The following is a 26,250-nucleotide window of genomic DNA, read 5'->3' on the forward strand; positions in this document are numbered from 1 at the left end:
AACAGTTTGATCGGCCGGGCCGAACTTTGAATACCCTCCACCATTTGGAACGAATTTGAAAATTTTCAAAAAATAAAATCCGTTAGAAATTCTGTTAAAATATTAAAAATTCGGAATATTGCCGTTATATTGGGGTTGTTGGGTCTGGCATGAGTATTACGGGGAGTTACAAACGGAATGACAAAGTGTATATATACTATGGAGGTATGGTGGAGGGAAAGTTGTAATGTATGGTAAAAAATTGTAACTTAAAAATATTTTTAAAAAATCACGTTGATTATTATTCCTTGAAAATATTAAAAAAAAAATCCACGTTTAAAAATGATCCCTTAAAAATATATATATATTTTTTAATACACGTTAATAAGTCCTTTAAAATAAATGCTTTAAAAATATTTTTAAAAATCATTGTTTTTTTGTAATTCCTTGAAAATACATATTTTTTGTATTTTTAAGGAATCACAATGAACTAGCATTTTTAATTTTAGGATTTTTTTAAGGAATTACAATGAACTGAGATTTTTAAAAATATTTTTAAAGCACTACTTATTAACGTGTATTAAAAAAATATATCATTAAGTGATTATTTTTAAAAGTAGATTTAAGAAAATATATTTTAAAGCACAATTTATTAACGTGTATTTTTTAAAAAATATACATTTTCAAGGATTATTGATAATTTTTAATTAAAAATATTTTTAAGTAGTTTAAAGTCCCTTAAAATAAATAGTCGCTTAAATTTTTTATAGGTTCTAGGTGGTCTGATAGTGTATTAAAAATAATATTTAAAAAAATCCAAATATTTTAGCCTGTATTTTCTTAAATTGCTTTTCAAACAATATCCTTAAAATGGCTTTTTATACCCTCCACCTTGGAAAGGAGGGTATATTAACTTTGTCATTCCGTTTGTAACATCCCTAAATATTCGTTTTAGACCCCATAAAGTATATATATTCATAATCAGCATAAAATTCTAAGTCGATTTAACGATGTCCGTCTGTCTGTTGAAGTCACGATACAGCCCACATTATTTGACGTAGAGCTCCAAAATTTAGCAGAGCTATTTGCATTGTGTCTAGGATGGTTGGTATTGAAAATGAGATATATCGGTCCACGTTCTGGTATAGTCCCCATATAACGGTACCTCCCGATATTCGGTATTTTGAAGATTTATGCCACGTTTTTTCACGGATTTGTCTTAAAATTGGTATTTGTAGGTCATAGCGGGTCCCTGAGTGTGTGGCAAAACATTGCATGTATAGGTCCACGTTGTGGTATAGCCCCCATATAAAGGTACCTCCCGATATTTAGTATTTTAGTTTTTTTACCACATTTTTTCACGGATTTGTCTGAAAATCGGTATTTGTTGGTCATAATGGGTTCCAGCTCCGGTGGCGAAACATTGTAATTATAGGTCCAAGTTTTGGTATAGCCCCCATATAACGGTACCTCCCGATATTCGGTAATTTGATGATTTTTGTCACATTTTTTCAGGGATTTGTTCGAAAATTGGTATTTGTTGGTCATAATTGGTTCCAGCTCCGGTGGCGGAACATTGCATGTATGGGTCCATAATTTGGTATAGTCCCCATATAACGGTACCTCCCGATATTCGGTATTTTGATGGTTTTTGCCACATTTTTTCAGGGATTTGTTCGAAAATTGGTATTTGTGGTTCATAATGTGTCCTAGTTCGTGTGGCGAAACATTGTAATTATAGGTCCACGTTTTGGTGTAGCCCCCATATAACGATACCTCCCGATATTCGGCATTTTAATGGTTTTTGCCACATTTCATCTAATGTTTCTTTTACCCTAAGGTGGAGGGTATTAAAAGTTTGGCCCGGCCGAGCTTAATGTTTTTTTACTTGTTTTTATTTATTTTCTTTAAATATACATTTTCAAGGTATAATAATCAGCATGAATTTTTAAATAGTTTAAAGTCCCTTAAAATAAATAGTCCTTTAATTTTTTTATAGAATCTAGGTGATCTGATGGTCTATTAAAAATTATTTTTAAAATAATCCAAATATTTTAGCCTGCTTTTTTCAAATCGTTTTTCAAACAATATCCAAGAAATGTTTTTTTTTTTTTTTCAAATATTTATTCAATCTCCAAATATAAAGGTGTATTTTTTAAAAATATTTTTAAGCACCAAATATGATGGTTTATAAAAATATTTTTAAGGGCATCTATAAAATTGGGGTTTTGAAAAAAGTGTTTTATGAACTTTTGAGAGTGTTTTTTTTATTTTTTTTTTTTTTTTTCATTAAAAAAATTATCTGAATGCTTCTTTTTTATAAAAATTTTTTTTCAAACACCACCCATAAACTTGAATTTTTCTACAAAAAATATTTTATGCCCCCTATGCTCCCAGAAACATTAATCAATTGGTGCTGGCTGAATTCCATTGTAACCATGCCGTATTTGTTGAATATAAATTAATTTCAATAAATTGTATTTTTTTCGCAACTAAAAATAATTATTTGTAATCTTGTAAAGATGTCAAAGCCATAAATCTATTGCCCCCCGTCTCGTCGTTCCCCCAAACACGGACTGACGTCAATCAAACGCTGCAACTTCACTCAGATCATATCATTCAATGGCTGGCCGAATAATGAAAACTTTCATTACATTGCAACAACAAAAAGAAAAAACAATAAATAAATTTAATTAAAATGTATTGAAACCGCACTTTCACTGGAAATACAATACATACATACGAAAACAAAAAATTGAATTAATATTGAGTATTGAATTTCTTGGTGCATTATTTTTTTGCTTGAGTGATTTTCGTATGGAATATTTGTGGGTCATGCTGGGCATGGTATTTAGAATTGTGATATAGATATGTGGGAGGAAACGAAAAAAATAATTTTGGCAAATATATGTTATATATTGATGTAATATATACATATGCAGAGTATCATATTGCAGTTCTTGGAGGAATATTTTTAACAACGGCACGTTGTTCGAAAATACTGAAAAAATATGGCATATCGAAATCAATGGGGATTTGATTGATAATAATTAGACCCTCAATCACATGGCTAGTATATGGCTAGTATATATTATTTGATGCAGTCAAAACATGCCCTAACTATTTTAGGCCCTAGGTCTCTTTGGACCAAATCCGTTTCAGGACATTTGGCGTCGATCTAGGGATGTCCGTCCGTCTGTCTGGTTGGCTGGGTGGCGTGCACGACAACTCCCTCAGGGAGTATCCAATTTTGTCCAATCTTGGTACATCCTAGTATTATTATCAATTTTAGATCGAGTTCGGAGATGGGCAAAATCGGTCCGATCCTTCTGGTACCTTCCCCACAAAAGTTCGAAATTTTCAAAAAAAATATTTTCTGCACAGAAAGAGAAGGTATAATCCGATTTTGCTCCAACTTTGCCAATCCTAATATTTGCATTAATGCTAGGTCAGGTGCGAAAATGAACAATATCGGTCCACTCCATCAAGTACCTCCCCCCACAAAGGGTCAAAATTTTGAATAATTATAAATCTTATAAAATGTGTTGTAATTATACGACTGTTTTCAAATTTCACACATCGCAATAATGTCATTAGCCCAAGGTCTGGTGTTAAGATGGACAATATCGGCCCACTCTTTCTGGTACCTTCCCCACAAAAGATCGAAAATTTCATAAAATATATTTTCTGCATAGAATGAGAAACGACAATCCGAGATTGCTACAACTTCGCAAATCCTAATATTTACGTTAGTTCTACGTTAGGAGCAAAAATGGACAATATCGGTCTACCTCCCTCACAAAGGGTCAAGATTTTGAATAATTATAACTCTTATAAATTGTGATGTAAGTGCCCGATTGTCTTCAAATTTCACACACCTCAATATTTATATTTACCCAAGGTCTGGTGGACAATATCGGTCCGCTCCTTCTGGTACCTTCCCCACAAAAGATCGAAATTTTCAAAAAATATATTTTCTGCATAGAATGAGAAACGATATCCCGATTTTGTTCCAACTTTGCGAATCCTAATATTTGCATCAGTGCTAGGTCAGGTGCAAAAATGGACAATATCGGTCCACTCCATCAAGTACCTCCCTCACAGGGGGTCAACATTTTGAATAATTACAACTCTCATAAAATGTGATATAAGTGCCCGATTGTTTTCAAATTTCACACATCCCAATAATTTTATTAACCTACGGTCTGGTGTTAAGATCGGATACATCGGTCCAGTCCTTCTGGTACCTCCCCCACAAATGGTTAACGATTTTAATATACATGAAGGTCATAAAAAGCGAAATTAATATCAGATTCCATTCAGACTTTGCACATCTCATTATTTCCATAAACGTCAGATTTGTTATCAAGATGGTTAAGATCGGACCATTCCTTCTGGTACCTCCCCAACAAAGGCTTAAAACTTTGAATAACCAAAACGATCATAAAATCCGAAATAAGCATCCGATTGTCTTTAAATTTCACAAATTACCATATTTTTATTAAGCCAAGGTCTGGTGCTAAGATGGAATTTATCGGACCACTCCTTCTGGTACCTCCCCCACAAAGGGTCAAAATTTTGAAAATCCATGGAGCTCATAGAACGCGCAATTATCTTCCCATTCCATTCAGATTTGGCTCATCTCATTGTTTCCATAAACGCAATATTTGTTATAAAAATGGTAGAGATCGGACAATTCCTACTGGTACCTCCCCCTCAAAGGGTCAAAATTTTGAATCACCAAAACGATTATAAAATCCGAAATAAGCATCCGATTGTCTTTAAATTTCACAAATTACAATATTTTTATTAAGGTCTGGTGCTAAGATGGAATTTATCGGACCACTCCATCTGGTACCTCCCCCACAAAGGGTCAAAATTTTGAAAATCCATGGAGCTCATAGAACGCGCAATTATCTTCCCATTCCATTCAGATTTGGCTCATCTCATTGTTTCCATAAACGCAATATTTGTTATAAAAATGGTAGAGATCGGACAATTCCTACTGGTACCTCCGCCACAAAGGGTCAACATTTTGAATCACCATTATAAAATCCGAAATACGCATCAGATTCTCTTTATATTTCACACATCCCATTATTTCCAATAACAAAAGATCTGCCGTGGAGATGGGATATATCGGTTCACTCCTTCTGGTACCTCCCCCACAAAAGGCTCAAGATTTTCAATACCCATGAAGCTCATAAAACGCGAAATTATCATCTGATTCCTACAAGACTTGACACATCTCTATATTTCTATCAACACAAAATCTGTTAGAAAGATGGTAGAGATAGGAACATTTCTTCTGGTACCTCCTCCACAAATGGTCAGAATTTTGAAAAACCAAAACGATTATAAAATCCGAAATAAGCATCAGATTCTCTTTATATTTCACACGTCCCATTATTTCCACTAACAAAATATCTGTTGTGAGGATATATCGGTCCACCCCTTCTGGTACCTCCCTTACAAAGGGTCAAAATTTGATATACCCATGAAGCTCAGAAAATGCGAAATAAGCATCCGATTCCATTCAGATATGGCATATCTCAATATTTCTACCAACAGAAGACCTGTTATAAAGATAGTAGAGATCAAACCATTTCTTGTGGTACCTCCCCCACAAAGGGTCAAAATTTGGAATAACAAAATTATCATAAAATCCGATTCTCTTCATCCACTTTGAAAAACAAAACTCTCAAAGAGAGCGAAACAGTATTCAACTCTCTTCAAGTTTCACACATACAATCATTTTTGCTAAGACATGATCTGTTGGGAATATGATATATAAATGCGAACCTCTTCTAATACCTCACCCACAAAGGATAACAATTTCAATACTTTTATCTGTCATAATTTGCGAAACAAGTAAACTTTCTATATCTAAATATTTCTCTTAACCAAAAACCTGAGATGAATATGGATTTTTTTCTGAATATTATCACATATCTAATATACAGGGTGAGATAAAAAAAAACTACAACAAAGTCAAACGCCATAATTTTTAGATTTTTTTTTAATTTTATTGAATGAAAGCAAAAAATGTCGGAACTAGCATCAAGTTTTAGAAAAAGTTTAGATTTTTTCGAATTGGTCACCTTTGGCACGAATTATGGCCTTCACCTTTGATACGAATTATGGCCAATGAAACCGTCACACGCTGCCCGAATGTTGCTCTGCGGTGTTTTGAGCCATTCCCGCGAAGCGCTTGCTTTAGGTGATCGACACTTTGGTATTTTTTAGTACCAACCTTGCTTTCGAAAATACTTCAGACACAATAGTCCAAGGGATTGGTATCCGGAGATTTTGGTGGCAATTGTGGGCTGGAAATGAAGCGAAAAACCTAATTTTGTAACCATTCGTGGATGGCGCGTGCTGAGTCCTGTCGGAATGTCCAAGGTCTGAAGCCAAAATATTGGCATGCCCAAGGCTTTAATACACCCTCCAGAATATTTTCGCGGTAATATTCGGCATTTATTCTGATGCCACGGTCGATTACGATACAAGCGAAGAGCGACCAAGGGCTATTATGGCGGCCCACACCACACCATGGCCGGCGCTTGAGTTCTGTTCTGGTGGCCAACCGAAGGTGCACATTTTGAGCTGACCTCTTTGGCAAATAAACACGATCATTTTGTTTGTTTACAAACTGCTGGACAACGAATGTTTTCTCATCGGAGAGATAGAGAGGGAGAGAAAACAAAATTCGGCTATTCACCACTTTCTGCCAAGCGAAGCAACTCTGTAGCTCTTTCGAGTCTATTTTCTTTACCTCCGTTGCGGTGTAAGTTCTTGCACTTTTTGGAATTTCAATGGCTAGATTTACCCCGAGCTCATTTTTCAATATTTGCCGAATGGAATATTGTGATATGTTCAGCTCACGAGCCATTTTATCGGCCACTGCGACGCGGGTTTCGATCAAGTCGCTTCATTATTTTTTCAAACCATTTCTGTTGATGTTGCTGTGTTCTTCTGTCCACCTCCTTGACATCGGGCTACGCTACCAGTAGCACGGTAGCTAGCGATGGTACGGGACACAAAAGATTTATTCACATTTAAATGCTGGAGTGCTCTAACGATAGCCGAATTTAATGTTTTTTTACTTATTAAAAATAGGACCGCAAATAAGACCACTTTTTTGACTCGCTTGAGGGTTAACATTTTCAACAAAAATAATCCTCGTATTTTTATCTTCCACATTGCCGAAGACACCATATTCCTAAAGTGCACCGACTCCGAAAAATCCTAATTTGAAAATTTCCATAGGTGTAAAAGAGGAGGGGAACTTTCCCCCTCTATTTTGGTTAATTTTCGATGTAAACTTTTAAAAAGCCGATACTCGATAAATATAATTTTTTGTACAAAATCCACGACTGCATAGTCCTTGAAAAAGTTCATGGAAAACTTTTTTTATTTATTTTTTTATTCTTAAAAAAATTTTTAAAAATATTAAAATAAAGTAAAAATGTTGTAAGTTGGGCCGGACCGAACTTTGAATACCCTCCACCATTTGGTACAAATTTGGCAATTTTCAAAAAATTAAAATCCATTGAAAATTCTGTTAAAATCTTAAAAATACCGAATGTAGCCGTATATTAGGGTCTATACGACGACATCGACTGGCATACGCAACTTTTGTCATAATCCTGCACAGAAAATTTTCTGTCATAGGCTGTAGTATCCTTTCCGAACTTCAAGTGCGAAATTTGAAACAATTCCGGTAAATAATGTCGCTTAAATCATCAAAATACCGAATATTGGGAGGTAGCGTTATATTAGGGCTATACGAAGACGTGGACCTACATGACCCATTTTCATTTTTAGGCTGTAGTATCCATTACAAATTTCAAGTACTAAATTTGAAGTAGTTCCGGTAAAAAATGTCGCTTAAATAATCAAAATACCAAAGATCAGGGGGTACCGTTATATGGGGGCTATACGAAGACGTAGACCTGCACAGACAATTTTTTGTCATAGGCTGTAGTATTCATTGCGAACTTCAAAGACTAATTTTGAAATAGTTCCGGTAAACAATGTCTCTAAAATCATCAAAATACCGAATATCGGGGGGTACCGTTATATGGGGGCTATACGAAGACGTGGACCTACATGACCCATTTTCAGTTTTAGGCTAAATTTGAAGTAGTTCCGGTAAAAAATGTCGCTTAAATAATCAAAATACCAAAGATCAGGGGGTACCGTTATATGGGGGCTATACGAAGATGTGGACCTATATGGCTCATTTTCTGTGTTAGGCTGTAGTATCTATTACGAACTTCAAAGACTAAATTTGAAGTAGTTTCGGTAAAAAATGTCGCTAAAATCATCAAAATACCGCATATCGGAAGGTACCGTTATATGGCGGCTATACGAAGACTTGGACCTGCACAGAAAATTTTCTGTCTTAGGCTGTAGTATCCATTACGAACTTCAAATGCCAAATTTGAAACAATTCCGGTGAATAATGTCGCTAAAACCATCAAAATACCGAATATCGGGAGGTACCTTTGTATGGGGGCCATACGAAGACGTAGACCTGCACAGACAATTTTCTGTCATAGGCTGTAGTATTCATTACGAACTTCAAATACTAAATTCGAAATAGTTCCGGTAAAAAATGTCGCTAAAATCATCAAAATACCGAATATCGGGAGGTATCGTTATATGGGGGGCTATACGAAGACGTGGACCTACATGGCTCATTTTCTGTGTTGGGATGTAGTATCTATTTCGAACTTCAGATACCAAATTTGAAACAATTCCGGTAAATAATGTCGCTAAAATCATTAAAATACCGAATATCGGAAGGTACCGTTATATGGGGGCTGTACGAAGACGTGGACCTACATGGCTCATTTTCAATACCAAAAGTCCTGCAGACATAATACACATTTGAGTAAAATTATATCAATCTACTTCATTTCGTTCGGAAGCTAGAGTGTTTTCCATAGACGGACAGACGGACATACGGATAGACGGACGGACATTGTTAAATCGACATTTAATTTTATGCTGATCAAGAATATATATATACTTTGTGGGGTCTAAAATATATATTTCGAGGTGTTACAAACGGTATGACAAACTTAATATATACCCTCCATACTATGGTGGAGGGTATAAAAATTGCCAATATTGTAGTACTGAAAGCCTATTATTTTTACAAGTAATTTCTTGTTAATGAAAATTTACACGTGAGACACATATCTCTACCCCTCCCCCGAAAATACATTAATCCCATTCCATCACATTAGCCAACTTTGTTTGTTCGTCAGACTAACACTCACACACACACACACACCGATATGCCCTCTCGTACATGTGTACTTTAATGAGCTCAACAAACATTTGTGTTTGAACACCAAAAACAAACAAACAAACACATGTGTTTGACATACGACTAAATTTAGCTGCAATTTTGTATTTATTTCGTTTTTTTTTCTCTCTCTCTCTCTCTAAACAAAACAATTAGGAAAAACTATCAAATATTGTTTTCAAATATCGCTCCAATGGCGATGGCGGTGATGACGATGATGACGTTAAAACATTAAACAATAGTTTTAGATTTCGAGTCATTTGTTTACGTTTTTTAGATTCCTGTCTGTTTTTTTTTCAGATTTTTTTCAAAACTAGTTTAACTGCTTGAGTTGGCCAGCTAATGGCTGGTAGTCGTGGAAAAATGTGTGAAAATCGAATCTAATATTTATAAACAAAACAAATAAAACAGGGTAGGGAAGATAAGGGGGTGGAGGTGGGTTTAGGGTTGTCTATGCTAATTTGTTATCAAATTTTTCGCTCTAATGCAAAAGTCGTCCGATGTTAAATTAATAAAAATTGTATATTGTGGGTGGCAATGTGATATTGAGAATAGGAATTTTTATGGGCTTTTGATTAGCAGGTAATAAAAAAATACGAAGTAAAAGAAATGTGTTAAGTTTGAATGAATTTTTACACGCTTCAACGCCGAAGATATGGCAATTTTTTCCGAAGGCTAAAAAAGCGATTTTTTTTTTGTAAATATTTTTTAAGCTCCTCCTATAAACGAGAATTTTTAAAAAGAAAAAAAAACCGCCATAATTGTAAATTTTTAAACACAAAAATATTTTTATTTGTTTTTTTTTTTTAGAAATTCAGGAGTTTTGGACTGATATTGGCCATTTGGTGTACAATTACCCGAAATCGGCTGAAGATGTATATGGGACCTATATTCAAATCTGAACCGATTTTGATAAAATTTGGCACAGGTATTACTGGGCTGTATCGTGTAACTGGAAAATCATTGTTGTCGAATGCATATTACGCATGTGAGGGACTTAAAAAACCAAATCGGATGAAACAGGGTTAGAATAAAAAGAAAAACGGCAACCAAGTTCAGACTGCTCTCATTTCCCGTCCGACAGCTGTTAAAATTATTCCAGTGAAAGCTCATTCTATTGTTTACAAGCGTACAAAAGCATTTTGGTGAGAATTTTCCAGAAAAAAAGTTATTCGTGATTCGGAATTCAAGCGTGATAGTGTGATTTCTTTATGTTTGGCTGTAGAGCCACACGTGGCTATCGTTCGAGTACTCCAGCATTTAAGTGTGAATACATCTTTTGTGTCTCGTACCATCGCTAGTTACCGTCGTGATACTGGTAGCGTAACCCGACGTCAAGGAAATTGACGGAATGGACTATGTTATATAAGGGAGCTATATCCAAATCTGAACCGTTCTCGATAAAATTTAAAAAAAAAATCCACGTTTATGGATTTCATTAAAAAAATAATTTTTAAAAAATCCACGTTTATGGATTTCATTAAAAAAATAATTTTTAAAAAATCCACGTTTATGGATTTCATTAAAAAAATATTCTTTAAAAAATCCACGTTTATGGATTTCATTAAAGAAATAATTTTAAAAAAATCCACGTTTGTGGATTTCATTAAAAAAATAATTTTTAAAAAATCCACGTTTATGGATTTCATTAAAAAAATATTCTTTAAAAAATCCACGTTTATGGATTTCATTAAAGAAATAATTTTAAAAAAATCCACGTTTGTGGATTTCATTAAAAAAATAATTTTTAAAAAATCCACGTTTATGGATTTCATTAAAAAATAATTTTTAAAAAATCCACGTTTGTGGATTGTATAAAAAAATAATTTTTAAAAAATCCACGTTTATGGATTTCATTAAAAAAATAATTTTTAAAAAATCCACGTTTATGGATTTCATTAAAAAAATAATTTTTAAAAAATCCACGTTTATGGATTTCATTAAAAAAATAATTTTTAAAAAATCCACGTTTATGGATTTCATTAAAAAAATGATTTTTAAAAAATCCACGTTTATGGATTTCATTAAAAAAATAATTTTTAAAAAATCCACGTTTATGGATTTCATTAAAAAAATAATTTTTAAAAAATCCACGTTTATGGATTTCATTAAAAAAATGATTTTTAAAAAATCCACGTTTATGGATTTCATTAAAAAAATAATTTTTAAAAAATCCACGTTTATGGATTTCATTAAAAAAATAATTTTTAAAAAATCCACGTTTATGGATTTCATTAAAAAAATGATTTTTAAAAAATCCACGTTTATGGATTTCATTAAAAAGTAATTTTTAAAAAATCCACGTTTATGGATTTCATTAAAAAAATATTCTTTAAAAAATCCACGTTTATGGATTTCATTAAAAAAATAATTTTTAAAAAATCCACGTTTATGGATTTCATTAAACAAATAATTTTTAAAAAATCCACGTTTATAGATTTCATTAAAAAAATAATTTTTAAAAAATCCACGTTAATGGATTTCATTAAAAAAATAATTTTTAAAAAATCCACGTTTATGGATTTCATTAAAAAAATAATTTTTAAAAAATCCACATTTATGGATTTCATAAAAAAAATAATTTTTGGAAAATCCACGTTTATGGATTTCATAACAAAAAAATTTTTAAAAAATCCACGTTTATGGATTTCATTAAAAAATAATTTTTAAAAAATCCACGTTTATGGATTTCATTAAAAAATAATTTTTAAAAAATCCACGTTTATGGATTTCATTAAAAAAATAATTTTTAAAAAATCCACGTTTATGGATTTCATTAAAAAAATAATTTTTAAAAAATCCACGTTTATGGATTTCATTAAAAAAATAATTTTTAAAAAATCCACATTTATGGATTTCATAAAAAAAATAATTTTTGGAAAATCCACATTTATGGATTTCATAACAAAAAAATTTTTAAAAAATCCACGTTTATGGATTTCATTAAAAAAATAATTTTTAAAAAATCCACGTTTATGGATTTCATTAAAAAATAATTTTTAAAAAATCCACGTTTATGGATTTCATTAAAAAAATAATTTTTAAAAAATCCACGTTTATGGATTTCATTAAAAAAATATTCTTTAAAAAATCCACGTTTATGGATTTCATTAAAGAAATAATTTTAAAAAAATCCACGTTTGTGGATTTCATTAAAAAAATAATTTTTAAAAAATCCACGTTTATGGATTTCATTAAAAAAATATTCTTTAAAAAATCCACGTTTATGGATTTCATTAAAGAAATAATTTTAAAAAAATCCACGTTTGTGGATTTCATTAAAAAAATAATTTTTAAAAAATCCACGTTTATGGATTTCATTAAAAAATAATTTTTAAAAAATCCACGTTTGTGGATTGTATAAAAAAATAATTTTTAAAAAATCCACGTTTATGGATTTCATTAAAAAAATAATTTTTAAAAAATCCACGTTTATGGATTTCATTAAAAAAATAATTTTTAAAAAATCCACGTTTATGGATTTCATTAAAAAAATAATTTTTAAAAAATCCACGTTTATGGATTTCATTAAAAAAATGATTTTTAAAAAATCCACGTTTATGGATTTCATTAAAAAAATAATTTTTAAAAAATCCACGTTTATGGATTTCATTAAAAAAATAATTTTTAAAAAATCCACGTTTATGGATTTCATTAAAAAAATGATTTTTAAAAAATCCACGTTTATGGATTTCATTAAAAAAATAATTTTTAAAAAATCCACGTTTATGGATTTCATTAAAAAAATAATTTTTAAAAAATCCACGTTTATGGATTTCATTAAAAAAATGATTTTTAAAAAATCCACGTTTATGGATTTCATTAAAAAAGTAATTTTTAAAAAATCCACGTTTATGGATTTCATTAAAAAAATATTCTTTAAAAAATCCACGTTTATGGATTTCATTAAAAAAATAATTTTTAAAAAATCCACGTTTATGGATTTCATTAAACAAATAATTTTTAAAAAATCCACGTTTATAGATTTCATTAAAAAAATAATTTTTAAAAAATCCACGTTAATGGATTTCATTAAAAAAATAATTTTTAAAAAATCCACGTTTATGGATTTCATTAAAAAAATAATTTTTAAAAAATCCACATTTATGGATTTCATAAAAAAAATAATTTTTGGAAAATCCACGTTTATGGATTTCATAACAAAAAAATTTTTAAAAAATCCACGTTTATGGATTTCATTAAAAAAATAATTTTTAAAAAATCCACGTTTATGGATTTCATTAAAAAATAATTTTTAAAAAATCCACGTTTATGGATTTCATTAAAAAAATAATTTTTAAAAAATCCACGTTTATGGATTTCATTAAAAAAATAATTTTTAAAAAATCCACGTTTATGGATTTCATTAAAAAAATAATTTTTAAAAAATCCACATTTATGGATTTCATAAAAAAAATAATTTTTGGAAAATCCACATTTATGGATTTCATAACAAAAAAATTTTTAAAAAATCCACGTTTATGGATTTCATTAAAAAAATAATTTTTAAAAAATCCACGTTTATGGATTTCATTAAAAAATAATTTTTAAAAAATCCACGTTTATGGATTTCATTAAAAAAATAATTTTTAAAAAATCCACGTTTATGGATTTCATTAAAAAAATAATTTTTAAAAAATCCACGTTTATGGATTTCATTAAAAAAAATAATTTTTTAAAAGTACACCTTTGTGGATTTCATTAAAAAAATAATTTTTAAAAAAACCACTTTTATGGATTTCATTAAAAAAATAATTTTTAAAAAATCCACGTTTATGGATTTCATTAAAAAAATAATTTTTAAAAAATCCACGTTTATGGATTTCATTAAAAAAATAATTTTTAAAAAATCCACGTTTATGGATTTCATTAAGAAAATAATTTTTAAAAAATCCGCGTTTATGGATTTCATTAAAAAATAATTTTTAAAAAATCCACGTTTGTGGATTTCATTAAAAAATAATTTTTAAAAAATCCACGTTTGTGGATTGTATGAAAAAAAATTTTCTTTAATTTTTTTTTTTTTTCAAAAAAATAATTTTTTTTTTCAAAAAAAATAATTTTTTTTCATGGTTTTCGTAAAAAACAAATCATGTAGGAAGTTAAATTTCGTCATGTCTTTTTGTCAAACAATTGGAAACATTTTTTTTTTTTGGAAAAAACAGTCAATCATTGCTATTTTCCGGCTTAGTGAAAAAAAGGAAAGTTCTCACACTTTTCCACATTTCCTCTAATTCAATTCCTATGCAAATTCACATAAAGTAGAATTATTTTCTTGACCTTCTTTATTTGCGGCCATATATAAAGAGAGAGTAAAAGTGAGAGAGTGAGAGAGGGGGTTGAGAGGGAGGAGGTTTGGATTTAGAACCTCCCTAAAGCGCTTAAAGCTTTAATGTCGCTTCCATTGGAGTGACCATAAATTATGGTCTAAAATGGTCATGTGAAACAATTGTTGCCATTATGGCCAAGACATTTGCATAATAGGCGACTAGGCAGTAGTAGAAGAAGAAGGATACCATGGCGAAGACGACAAGAATAACAACAACAACAAAGACGATGACTACGACAATGACTAACGACAGGGGTTTTCCATACAAATTCAATTGTTGCAATTCCTGGTGGTCAGCCGAGAAAATGCCATGCGGCTGGGGAGGACAACAAAAGAGGTCATTTCTTAAGCAGTTCCAACAAATGGGGACATGGCTTGTTTATTATCCCCTCGTCCTCCTGCTTTCTTGAAAACCATTTGACACCCATTTGAATGGCTTGACCTTATTTTTTTAGATGACCTTTAAAGCTATCTTTATTTTTAAGTATAGAAGCTTTATTTTTAAATTCCCCTGAATGGGGGTCTTAAAATAATTTTTTGTAAAATTTAAAAATACTTACAAAACAGTCTAGAAGCTTTTTGCAATGGAAACAAACGAGGAGTGCAGGCTGGGTGAGGAGGGGGAAAAATTCAATTCAAATCGATAATCAATTTTGAACCTTTATCGGCTTTACGCTCAGCGGGTTCCTTTTCATCCCAATATCATATGGTTCTCATTGCCACGCCTCTTTTATCCTCGATTTTCCTGGATGTGTTGCCCTTCTGTTCTTTGATGTGTAACTGCAGATTTTCGTCCTGATCGTAGTCTGTCCAAATTTTAAAATTCTTATATGGCACATCCACCGTGGTCGTGGTCACCGTTGAAGTGATGGGATTTTTAATGGGCCTCAAATTCCGCTCCGTTGTTGTGGTGGTGGTACAAATTGACTTCTGCTGCGTCTTCGGCTGGGTAATAATTGTCGTCTTCGAATCGGGTTGGCAAATTTCAAGAACCTTATTTTGTGGCGGATTTTCAAAGGTAATTGTACGGCGCCTGGTCTGTGTTAAGGCCAAGTTGCGACTCAAACGTTTCGTGTGCTCCTCAACAATGGTTATACACAAATCACGCATGACCGATCGACAGACAGACAGGCAGACGAACAAACAACGCAAAGACGTTAATGAATTATGTTTTTTTATTTTTTTTTGTTTTTTTTTTTTTGAGGCGTTGTGAATTTTCAAATAATTTTTTTATTTTTTATTTTGAGGCGTTGTGAATTTTCAAATAATTTTTTTTCGTCGTTATTTAGTTGTGAATTTCAATACTTTTTCGGCATTCAATTTGTTGTCGTATTGTTTACAAATTATTGTTGTTTTATTTTTTTTTTTATTTTATTTTTTTTTTTTTTGATTTTTATTTGTTGGCTGTTTGTAAAATTTTATTTTTTTATTGCAATTTTTTTTTATTTTATTCAAAATCGTTCAAATTTCATTAAAATGCTTGTTAACATTTGCACGTGCTGGGAATATTTTTTTCTGAGTTGTGGGTGTTGTTATCTAAAACAGGGGGGAAAATCCGCCGAAAATTATGAATCATGTTTGAAAGGTAACTGAGGACGAACAGTGGGTACAAAATAACAAAAAAAAAGTAAATATGTTTTTTTTTTAATTTTTGTAATTCAGGGAAGTATGGAAATTTTTTATTTTAAACATAAAATATTATTTTTTTTATTATTATAAAAATGTATATTATTTTTTATTATTATTTTTATATAATTTAATTTATTTATTATTTTTATATAATTTAATTTAATTTTGTAATTCTGGGAGTTGTGGATATTTTTTTATTTTAAATATAAAATATTATTTTATTTTTTTTTAATCTAAGAATATGTATTATTTTTTATATAATCTTTAATATGTATATTTTTATTTTACAATAACATTTAACAACATTTACATTTTTCGGAATAATAATGTAAAATATATCAATTTTATTCTAGGGCTGATAAGTCCCAAATACTTCCGACTTCAGTTGAAGGTAATTCCCATATTTCTCAGAATTTTATTTAAAAATTATGGAAACACTTTTATGTTTTATACTGATACAAATATTGGGATTTTCAAATGAGGGAAATATTTACAAGTTCCAATGTTGAAAAAAAAAAAAAACAATAAATAAATAAAAAAATAAAAAAGCTGTAAGTTCGGACAGGCCGAACTTTGAATACTCTCTACCATTTGGAACGAATTGTGCAATTCTCAAAAACAATAAAAACCTGTTAAAAAATTTGTTAAAATCTTAAAAATACCGAATGTAGCTATTATATTGAGGCATGAACCTGCGTAGGTAACATTTGTCATTAGCCATTACAACATTCAAATGCGAAACTTAAAAAAATGTCGGTTATAATGTCGATAAAATCAAAATACCGAATATCGGGGGTACCGTAATGTGAGGGCTATACGAAGACGTGGACCTGCACAGACAATTTTCTGTCTTAGGCTGTAGTATTCATTTAGAGCTCCAATTACGTAATTTGAATAATGACGCTAAAATCATCAAAATGCCGAATATTGGGAGGTACCGTTATTTGTGAGCTATATGAAAACATGGACCTACATGGCCCATTTACGAACTTAACCTGCGTACTGGAAAAATAAATACGTGTGCAAAATTTTAGCCTTCTATCTCAATTCGTTCGAAAGATAGCGTGATTACCACAGACAGACAGACATGGCTAAATGGAGTGGAGGGTATAAAAAAGAGGAGACAAAGGCTGCACATATCTGCTACATATACCCTCAGCCATATGGCTACAGAGGGTATATACAATATATATACAATATATAAGGTCAAAACGTGCCCAGTGGAAATAACGGTTTTAGACCCTAGGTCTCTTTGGACCAAATCCGTTTCGGAACATTTTGAGTCGATCTAGCGATGTCCGTCCGTCTGTCTGGCTGGCTGGTGCGCACGATGACTGAGTAGAAAACATTGTCTATAACATTATTTTCTGTCGAAAACATTGTCGATAACAATACATTCTGGAGAAATAATTGTCGATAATCAATTTTTAAGCATGAATTATTCAATATTTTAAAATGGCCATAACTCCTTAAATATTGAGTTTTCGGCGTTTTTAGCTACTATTTGTGATCACTTTTTAAAGCATAAATTTTTCAATATTTTAAAAAGGCCATAACTCCTTAAATGTTGAGTTTTCGGCGTTTTTAGCTATTATTTATGATCACTTTTCAAAGCATGAATTTTTCAATATTTTAAAATGGCCATAACTCCTTAAATGTTGAGTTTTCGGCGTTTTTAGCTATTATTTGTGATCACTTTTCAAAGCATGAATTATTCAATATTTTAAAATGGCCATAACTCCTTAAATGTTGAGTTTTCGGCGTTTTTAGCTATTATTTATGATCACTTTTCAAAGCATGAATTTTTCAATATTTTAAAATGGCCATAACTCCTTAAATATTGAGTTTACGGCGTTTTTAGCTACTATTTGCGATCACTTTTTAAAGCATAAATTATTTAGAATTTTAAAATGGCCATAACTCCTTAATTTCAAGTTTCGAATTTGAATATGGTAATGGATTATGACAAACAATGGCTATGTAGGTCCACGTCGTATAAACCCCAATATAACAGCTATATTCGTTGTTTTTAAAATTTTTACAGAATTTTTTAATGATTTAATTTTTTTAAAATTTCCAAATTCGTTCCCAATGGCAACGAAAAAAACAAAAAGAGAAACCATAATCCGATTTTGCTCGAACTTTGCAAATCCTAATATTTTCATCAGTGGTAGGACAGGTATGAAAGTGGACAATATCGGTCCACTCCATCAAGTACCTCCTCCACAATTTGTCAAAATTTTTAATTATTACAACTCGCATAAAATGTGATTTAAGAATCCGATAGTCTTCAAATTTCACACATCCCAATAATTTTATTAACAAAAAGCCTGGTGTGAAAATACAATATATTGGTCCACTCCTTCTGGTACCTGCCCCACAAAAGATCGAAATTTTCAAAAAATATATTTTTTTTGCACAGAAAGAGAAAGGATAATCCGATTTTGCTCCAACTTTGCGAATCCTAATATTTGCGTCAGTGCTAGGTCAGGTGTGAAAATGGACAATATTGGTCCACTCCATCAAGTACCTACCCCCACAAAGGGTAAAATTTTTTAATAATTATAAGTCTTTTAAAATGTGATGTAAAAGTCCGATAATCTTAAAATTTCACACATCCCAATAATTTCATAAACCCAAGATCTGGTAGTAAGATGGAATATATCGGTCCACTCCTTCTGGTACCTCCCCCACAAAAGGTCGAAATTTTGAATATCCATTAAGCTCATAAAATTAGCGAAATTAACGCCGGATTCCATTTAGACTTGACACATCTGAATATTGCTATCAACACAGGATCTGTTGAAAAAAAAGGTTGAGATCGGACTATTCCTTCTGGTACCTTCCCAACAAAGGCTCAAAGTTTTGAATAATCAAAACATTAATAAAATCCGAAATAAGCATTAGGTTCTCTTTATATTTCATACATCACATTGTGAAGATGGGATATATCGGTCCACTCCTTCCGGTACCTCCCCCAAAAAGACTCAAAATTTTGAATATACATGAAGCTCATAAAAAGCGGAGATGGCATTTGATTCTATTCAAGACTCGATACATCCCAATATTTCGATCAACACAACACAGTCCAAACCTAGCACGACGCAATATTTATATCATATTTATTTAGGTCCGATAAGAAATCGCCAATATTTGCCCAGTCCTACTGAACCTACTGCATAAGGGGTTAAGCATTTGAATAATCATAACAGAAGCAATTTATATCCCTTTCACCCAATTCAAGTACTTTTTAGTACAATTATAGTACACATTTCCAAAACCACCTTCATATATTAACCACATATAGCAACAGTGACGTATTAATCAAATTTTAGGATTTCAGCTCCAGTCCTTTATCGAATTCTAATTTTTTTATTATTTAGAATTTTAGTACGGTCATAGTACTTATTTCCAAAAAATAAATTTCCGTATGTACCAAATTACAGATTTCAAACGCTATCTGTGCACCCAATACCAAATTATACCGAATATAGTACTATTTTGAAATTTTCGTGCCTTTGCAGTATACATATCTATATCCACCTCTTTATCACAAACCTACCACCAAGCCAATACAAAACCTCAAATTTCCGCAAATTTAGTACCATTTAATACACATTTCCAAAACCACCTTCATATATATCACACTTACTTTCCAAACTTGATTCTCATACCAAATTTCAAGATTTGTGGTCTACTGATTCACCCGAATCCAAATTGTACCAAATTTATTACCATTTAGTACACTTTTTCAAAGCTTCCTACTTGGGGTATGTACACTCCCACGGCAATTTCAATTCCAAAGTTCAGCATTCCATCCTTATAGGTTCGCCTAAATACAAATTGTATCAAATTTTGTACCATATAGTACAGATAAGCACGGAATTCCAAAACTTACTACATAACCTAATCCTACATTCCAACAGTAATCTTAATTCCAAATTGCAGGATTCCAGCTCTATCGTTTCACCCGAAATCCAGATTGTATCAAATTTAGTACCATTTTAGTACATATCCGTACAAATTTCGAAAACTACCTACATATCCCAATCCTATACTCCGACAGTAATCTTATTTCCAATTTTGAGGATACCAGCTTTATTGGTTCACCCAAATCCAAATTTTATGAAATTTAGTACCATTTAGTACACTTAAGTACACTTTTTCATAACTATCTACATCGTACAGTCAAACAGAAATCTTATTTTTAAATTTGAGGATTCCAATTTTATTAGTTCTCCCAAAATTTAAATTGTACCAAATCTAGTACTATTTAGTACACTTAAGTACAATTTTTCAAAACTACCTACATCGTACAGTCCAATAGAAATCTTATTTTCAAAATTTCAGGATTCCAATTTTATTGGTTCTCCCAAAATTTAAAATGTACCAAATTTAGTACTATTTAGTACACTTAAGTACAATTTTTCAAAACTACCTTCATGGTACAGTCAAACAGAAATCTTATTTTTAAATTTCAGGATTCCAATTTTATTAGTTCTCCCAAAATTTAAAATGTACCAAATTTAGTACTATTTAGTACACTTAAGTACAAATTTTCATAACTACCTACATCGTACAGTCCAATAGAAATCTTATTTTTAAATTTCAGGATTCCAATTTTATTGGTTCTCTCAAAATTTAAAATGTACCAAATCTAGTACTATTTAGTACACTTAAGTACAAATTTTCATAACTACCTACATCGTACAGTCCAATAGAAATCTTATTTTCAAATTTCAGGATTCCAATTTTATTAGTTCTCCCAAAATTTAAAATGTACCAAATTTAGTACTATTTAGTACACTTAAGTACAAATTTTCATAACTACCTACATCGTACAGTCCAATAGAAATCTTATTTTCAAATTTCAGGATTCCAAATTTATTAGTTCTCCCAAAATTTAAATTGTACCAAATCTAGTACTATTTAGTACACTTAAGTACAAATTTTCATAACTTTCATAATACTGTCGAAAGAAATCTTATTTTTAGTTTTCAGGATTCCAAATCTATCGGTTCACCCAAAACGATATTGTACCAAATTTAGTACCACTTAGTACTTTTAGTACTGATTTTGGTCTCATTTCCCGGTATTTGTTACATGTTCTTCCTCTTGTTGCCCAGTACTAGGACCTCGTCCATACAGGTCCACGTTTTCCTATAGCTCCGATATAATGGTATATAGCTCCCCAAATTTGGAAATTTGATGATATTAGCCTAAGTTTCTATAGAGGGTTGAAAATTCGATACTCCCAGTTTACAATTTGTTCAACCTTCTCTGGCAGAATACTGTCTATAAAATTCCATATTTTCCTGTAACCCCCATATAACGGGAGCTTCCAATATTCGGAGTTTTGAGGATTTTAGCCACATAATAGCTTAAAATTCGTTATTTGAATTTGGGCGGAGATATTATACAATTTTTGGTTTTCGTTCAAAACGGGTCTGAAAAGTACAAAATACTAATTTTAAAGGTATCAATTCTGTACTTTTCAACGTGGAAATTTCAAATTAGGAAATGCTTTGGAATAACGGTATTCTATTCATGGAAAACAAAAATAAAGATCACAAAATTATTAAAAAAGAAGACGTTTCAAAAATTTTAGTTTAAAGTGTATTTTTTAAAAATTGCTTTTTAAGGGTCTCAAAAAAGGAGTTTTTTTTTTCAATTTTTTTTTCAAGTTCATATACACCTAGGTTTTTTATAAATATTTTTTCATGAACCCCACTCAAGTGTGCATATTTCAAAAAATATTTTTTTCAATAGCTTTCATATACTTACGGATTTTTTAAAAATGGTTTTGTGTGAAATATCTCCTCTTCAAAAGCCAGCTACACTACGTGGGATTTTTTATAAATAATTTTCTAATTCCACAATACAACCCTGGGTTTTTGCAAAAAATATGTTTTTAATGCCACCATATCAGATTTTTTAGGGTTCCACATTTTCCTATAGACCCTATTTAACAGTAGAGGCAGCCGAAATTTCAGTTCGGTACTTTTTTAAGCTTGGAACTTTAAAATAGGAAATGTTTTGGAATAACTCGATTAAATTGATGAAATAAATAAAAACAATGATTAAAACAAAATATGTTCCGGCAATTTTATTTAAAGTTTTTTTTTTTTTTTAAATGTGACTTTTCAAGGGTCCCAAGCTAGTTTTTTAAAATATTTTTTTAAGCAAACACATGCCTGGATTATTTTTAGAAATAATTTTTCGTGAACCCCGCACAATTGTGTATTTTCCAAAAATATTTTTTTCCAATACCAATTATACAATCATGGATTTTTTTAAACGGGTTTCAAAGTCCCCGTAAAGTGGTAGTCTTTGAAAAGTATATTTTTTCAAGAACCCCAAACTATGTGGGGGTTTTTATATATTTAATTATTTTAATTCCAAAATACAGCCATGAATTTTTAAAATATTTTCTTTTTTTCAATGCCATCATACGATTTCAGATTTTTAATTTTTTTTATTTAACTACCCTAAAGGCGTGGAGTTTTTTTTAAATATTTTTCCAATGTATATATACATGGTCATGGTCCATCTATATGATTTAAAAATATATATTTTCTTTGATATAATTTTTAAATATATTTTCATTTTTGTGAAGGTATTTTATTTATTAATATTTATATATTTTATATTTATATAATTCCTGGATTTTTCAAATATATATTTTTTTCAATGTCATCATACCTCTGTAGCGCCCAGCCATGGAGTTTCTTTTTAATTTCTTTTCTAATGCATAAAAAAATGGATTTTCACATATTTTTTAATGATTTTTTTTTAATAAAGATTCTTTCGAGGTGTATGCGTAGGATTTTTATAGCCTCCATCATAGTTGCTACAGCCTATCACAAAAATGTCCTTTTCCAGCACCACGTCTTCGTATAGCCCCCATATAAAGGTTTTCTTTTGAGCGATATTTTTTTACGGTTTTTTTTTTCAAATTCCTTCCGAATGGTGGAGGGTATAAAAAGAGCTGAGCTGCTTTTTTTACTTGTTATTGTTTTTTTTTAAGGTTCCACATTTTCCTATAGACCATATTTAACAGTAGCGGCAGCCGAAATTTTAATTCGGTAGTTTTTTAAGCATGAAACTTTAAAATCGGAAATGTTTTGGAATAACTCGATTTAATTGATGAAAAAAAAAAATAAATAAATAAAAACAATTATTAAAACAGAAGATGTTCCGGCAATTTTATTTAAAGTGTTTTTTTTTTTTTAAATGTGACTTTTCAAGGGTCCCAGCTATTTTTTTTTTTTTTTTAAATATTTTTTAAGCAAACACACGCCTGTTTTATTTTTAGAAATAATTTTTCGTGAACTCCGCACAAGTGTGTATTTTCCAAAAATAGTTTTTTCCAATACCAATTATACAACCATGAATTTTTTTAATGGTTTTCAAAGTCCCCGTAAAGTGGTAGTCTTTGAAAAGTATATTTTTTCAAGAACCCCAAACTATGTGGGGGTTTTTATATATTCAATTATTTTAATTCCAAAATACAGCCATGAATTTTTAAAATATTTTCTTTTTTTTACTGCCATCATACGATTTGTTGTATATTAACTTTGTCATTCCGTTTGTAACATCCCTAAATATTCGTTTTAGACCCCATAAAGTATATATATTCATAATCAGCATAAAATTCTAAGTCGATTTTACGATGTCCGTCTGTCGGTCTGTCTGTCCGTCTGTCTGTCTGTCTGTTGAAATCACGATACAGCCCACATTATTTGACGTAGAGCTCCAAAATTTAGCAGAGCTATTTGCATTGTGTCTAGGATGGTTGGTATTGAAAATGAGATATATCGGTCCACGTTCTGGTATAGTCCCCATATAACGGTACCTCCCGATATTCGGTATTTTGATGATTTATGCCACATTTTTTCACGGATTTGTCTTAAAATTGGTATTTGTAGGTCATAGCGGGTCCCTGAGCGTGTGGCAAAACATTGCATGTATAGGTCCACGTTGTGGTATAGCCCCCATATAAAGGTACCTCCCGATATTTATTATTTTAGTTTTTTTTTACCACATTTTTTCACCGATTTGTCTAAAAATTGGTATTTGTGGGTCATAATGGTTTCCAGCTCCGGTGGCGGAACATTGCATGTATGGGTCCATAATTTGGTATAGTCCCCATATAACGGTACCTCCCGATATTCGGTATTTTGATGATTTATGCCACATTTTTTCACGGATTTGTCTTAAAATTGGTATTTGTAGGTCATAGCGGGTCCCTGAGCGTGTGGCAAAACATAGCATGTATAGGTCCACGTTGTGGTATAGCCCCCATATAAAGGTACCTCCCGATATTTAGTATTTTAGTTTTTTTACCACATTTTTTCACGGATTTGTCTGAAAATCGGTATTTATTGGTCATAATGGGTTCCAGCTCCGGTGGCGAAACATTGTAATTATAGGTCCACGTTTTGGTATAGCGCCCATATAACGGTACCTCCCGATATTCGGTAATTTGATGATTTTTGCCACATTTTTTCAGGGATTTGTTCGAAAATTGGTATTTGTTGGTCATAATTGGTTCCAGCTTCGGTGGCGGAACATTGCATGTATGGGTCCATAATTTGGTATAGCGCCCATATAACGGTACCTCCCGATATTCGGTAATTTGATGATTTTTGCCACATTTTTTCAGGGATTTGTTCGAAAATTGGTATTTGTTGGTCATAATGGGTTCCAGCTCCGGTGGCGAAACATTGTAATTATAGGTCCACGTTTTGGTATAGCCCCCATATAACGGTACCTACCCATAATCGGCATTTTAATGGTTTTTGCCACATTTCTTCTAATGTTTCTTTTACCCTAAGGTGGAGGGTATTAAAAGTTTGGCCCGGCCGAACATAATGTTTTTTTACTTGTTTTTTATTTAAGTACCCTACAGGCGTGGAGTTTTTTTTTAATATTTTTCCATATGATTTAAAAATATATATTTTTTAATATAATTTTTAAATATATTTTCATTCTTGTGAAAGTATTTTTCAAGGGCTCTACATGACGTGAAATATTTATATATTTTTTTTTAATTCCTGGATTTTTCAAATATATATATTTTTCAATGTCATCATACCCCTGCAGGGCCCAGGCGTGGAGTTTTTTTTTTTTAAATTTTTTTTCTAATGCATAAAAACATGGATTTTCACATATTTTTTTAATGATTTTTTTAATAAAGATTATTTCGAGGTGTATGCGTAGGATTTTTATAGCCTCCATCTTAGTAGCTACAGCCTATCACAAACATTTTGCTTATCCAGCACCACGTCTTCGTATAGCCCCCATATAAAGGTTTTCTTTTGAGCGATATTTTTTTACGTTTTTTTTCAAATTCCTTCCGAATGGTGGAGGTTATAAAAAGAGCTGAGCTGCTTTTTTTACTTGTTATTGTTTTTTTTTTTTTTTTTTTTTTTTAATTTCCAAATGCGACACTTTTTTTTTGGCATTTCAAAACACTGTGTCTTATGTTTGCACACATTGTCAACATAATTTGCTAATGTCCATCAAAAAGAGACGCGAAAGGCTTAACCAACCAAGCCCTCAATGGCTGCGTGTGGCACCCGTTGGCATATTAATGAGTTTATTTTTTATTGCTTCCAAGAACCACCAGCAAACAGTAAACCCAATTATAATTGGCAAAATATGCTATTCCGCATTGAAGGCAATCAATGCAAAATCACACAGCGGCGAATATTTGCGGAATTTAACTAAATCGCAATTAATTGATTTTGGGCGTTGAATTTTTGCTGATGAAATTCGCACATAAATTTGGTAGCTCACAAAATTTTTGTTGACTGGTTTTTTTAGAAGAATATATTAAATGATATTTTCGAATTAATTTGAAACTACTTAAATGGAGTTCAAGAAAAAATATCAAAATATGATTTAGAGCTATTTAAAATTATAGCAGCTTCTTCTGAAAGAATGAGTAATTTGAAATAATTTTATTTTTTAATAAAAATATTTATTTCTA

General features: G+C 31.0%; 2 protein-coding genes across 3 annotated transcripts in view; both read right to left on the reverse strand.

The window, feature by feature from the left end:
* The window catches only part of LOC101894351 (mucin-2), a 105,338-nt gene extending 90,018 nt beyond the window's left edge, over positions 1-15,320 (reverse strand). For both annotated transcript variants that reach the window (XM_059129529.1, XM_059129528.1), the window contains exon 1: positions 15,188-15,320. The gene's annotated coding sequence lies outside the window, so the exon portion shown is untranslated. The remainder of the gene's footprint in view (positions 1-15,187) is intronic.
* A 1-nt stretch (position 15,321) lies between these two features.
* LOC131805842 (uncharacterized) lies at positions 15,322-15,831 on the reverse strand. The gene has a single exon (XM_059129530.1). The coding sequence runs from the start codon at positions 15,735-15,737 to the stop codon at positions 15,330-15,332; it is 408 nt and encodes a 135-aa protein (XP_058985513.1). The 5' UTR covers positions 15,738-15,831; the 3' UTR covers positions 15,322-15,329.
* Between the last annotated feature and the right edge of the window lie 10,419 nt (positions 15,832-26,250).

This window comes from Musca domestica, unplaced genomic scaffold, assembly GCF_030504385.1.
Source record: "Musca domestica strain aabys unplaced genomic scaffold, Musca_domestica.polishedcontigs.V.1.1 62, whole genome shotgun sequence".
NCBI lineage: Eukaryota > Metazoa > Arthropoda > Insecta > Diptera > Muscidae > Musca > Musca domestica.

Bases quoted from the DNA above. Each gene is read 5' to 3' on its own strand.
- LOC131805842 (XM_059129530.1), bottom strand. From the start codon at position 15,737: ATGCGTGATTTGTGTATAACCATTGTTGAGGAGCACACGAAACGTTTG.